Source organism: Cariama cristata, unplaced genomic scaffold (genome assembly GCF_000690535.1).
Source record: "Cariama cristata isolate BGI_N322 unplaced genomic scaffold, ASM69053v1 scaffold25205, whole genome shotgun sequence".
Taxonomy (NCBI): Eukaryota; Metazoa; Chordata; class Aves; order Cariamiformes; family Cariamidae; genus Cariama; species Cariama cristata.
Genome location: NW_009617273.1, coordinates 10,944 through 13,156, shown reverse-complemented (window position 1 = coordinate 13,156; position 2,213 = coordinate 10,944). Strand labels below are relative to the sequence as shown.

The window sequence follows — 2,213 nt, the reverse complement described above, 5'->3', positions numbered from 1 at the left end:
CTCTCTGCGCGCACCGATTGGGTGGTTCTCCTGCCGCTCACTCGCTCTCTGCCTTGCTATTGGTTGATGGTACGGCTAAAGGGTGGGCACAGCGGCGTCTTCATGGAGTGGGGTGATTGGCAGCGGATGAGGGAAGAGGTGGTGCGTTGCGTTGGATTGGCTCTGCCTCCCTGTCCGTCGGCGGAGTTCGGGCTGTGATTGGCTGAAGCGCGCGTACCAGGGGTGGGGCTTGCCAGGAGAGGTGGCTTTCCCTCGTAGGGGATGTCTGTCATGTCGTCCCCCCTCTGCCACAGGGCCTGGCTGGGTGTGAGCGGTCCCGCCGAGGCAGCTGGGACCCCTTCGCCCCTCTGTGGGGCTCGACCAGGGGAGATAAGGACGCCTTCCCACACACACATCACCATGGGGCGCGGCCGGGAAGGGGCAGGGACACTACAGGGACACCAGCTGACCCACACCCCTCCATGTGGCCTAGCCTGGTGCGAAGACGGAGCAGGGCCCAGAGCTCCCGCACCGTTCCCAGGCTTGGGCTGGTGCTGTCTTACAGGGGGAGAGCTGCTCTCGGATGGCCCCCAGGCCTTGCCGAGATTTGCTGGATGTGGTGGCGTTTGCAGTAGTCAAAGTAACAAAACCCACACTTTCTGGCAAGGCGGTGTGCTGAGGCCTGAGAACATCGTACTTATTTTGAGAGTGGAATCGGGGTTGAGAGTGTTTGGTGTGAGTTTATTTCCACCTGGACAAGCTTTTTCCCCCATGTTACACAGTGGGATTTCCACTGTGGAACATTTGTTCTTTGTCCAGGAATGGCTGGAGCCTTAAGCTGTAGATTATCATCAGGCTGGAGCGATAATCTGCTGGTGCGTGGGGGCCTGCCAGGAGCGGTGCTTTTGTGCAGAGCAGAATACGGGCAAGCCTTGATCCTGGGGCTGCTCCTGTGACTTCACAAGTCATCATAATACAATTGGTAAAATTGATTTTGTGGAAGTTTGGGTGAATTAAGAAATTATGATAGATTTGAAAAGCCTTAAAAGAATGACCGTGCAACCCAGATCTCAGAAGAGGTATCTCTTTGGAAATGTTTAAGCCTCTGAAGAGTAGAAAATAGGTTTGTCACCAGGCTGCATCTGTCATGAATTCACTATAGTGTGACAAGTGTAGTCATTGTGCATTTCCACGTATAAGAATTGGTTTGTTTTCCTCTTGAGGAAGAGGACGCCCTTCTTGCTACTGTTGTTTGAATTGACAAAATTAGTTTGTGACAGCAGATGGATACAAAGCGTTTTCTGAAGTGTATCTATATCTACAAGGGCAGAATAAATTTAGATACAAATGGAAAATAGCATATTAAAACCTGTTGTTCAAGCTGAAAAATGAAATTGTGATAACTGCAAAAGGTCAACACCCAGTTGGCCTTTTCCCATTTACTAGGCAGAGTAGTTTAATCTATCCTGACTTAAGAAACCTGATTTACATTATTAAAGATTAAAATCTGTCTGAGATGGGGTAAGATTTCAGATAACAAAAAATGTCTTAAGTCTTCCCTGACTTTACCCATCTGTTGCCAGACGCAAAGCCTTGTTAAATCATGCAGCAGAGTTTCAGGCTGCTGCCAGCATGCTGTCTAGACAAACACGTGCCAGGAAGTGTGATGTGACCATCTTGTTCATCAGGTGGACTCTCACTACTGCCCCAGCTGCCTGGAAAACATGCCTTCAGCTGAAGCCAAGCTGAAAAAGAATAGGTAAGGTTGCTTTGGCTTTTTTTTCATCAAGATTCCCTATTTTAAATAGCTCCTTCCTTAATCGACACCTAACCATGTGTATCTGAAATTCTCTTCAGAAATTACGTCGCTTCTTGTTATCTTTTAGTCTGTTTTGGGGAATAGGTGTCTTTCCGTGATGTATCATGTGCGCTTCATGATTCAGGGGTTTTTTGATGACATACTCTCATAATACAAAGGATTTTTCAGTATCACGCAGTATTTCTCACTGTTGTAATTCATATGTTGACTCTGAACCTCTCCTGTTCCTGTTGATGGCTCTGTTGCCTTTTTTCCCTAATGCTGTTGCATAAGATGAAAAGGTCTGTTGGTTTAATCTTGATTTGCTTGTTGAGAGCATTTTCCTCAGCCTGGCAGCCTGGTCAGAGCACTGTCTTATAGGCCTTGCTCTTTACAGGTGTGCGAACTGCTTTGACTGCCCCTGCTGCATGCACAC

The 2,213-nt window shown here is 48.1% G+C and overlaps 1 protein-coding gene across 1 annotated transcript in view; it reads left to right on the top strand.

Annotated features, from left to right (window-relative positions):
* Positions 1–1,667: 1,667 nt before the first annotated feature.
* Positions 1,668–2,213, top strand: part of DCTN4 (dynactin 4 (p62)) — a 10,057-nt gene continuing 9,511 nt past the window's right edge. Inside the window, 2 exon segments of the mRNA XM_009700479.1 lie at positions 1,668–1,738; positions 2,175–2,213. Of these exon segments, the coding sequence (XP_009698781.1) occupies positions 1,704–1,738; positions 2,175–2,213 (74 nt within the window). The 5' untranslated portion in view covers positions 1,668–1,703.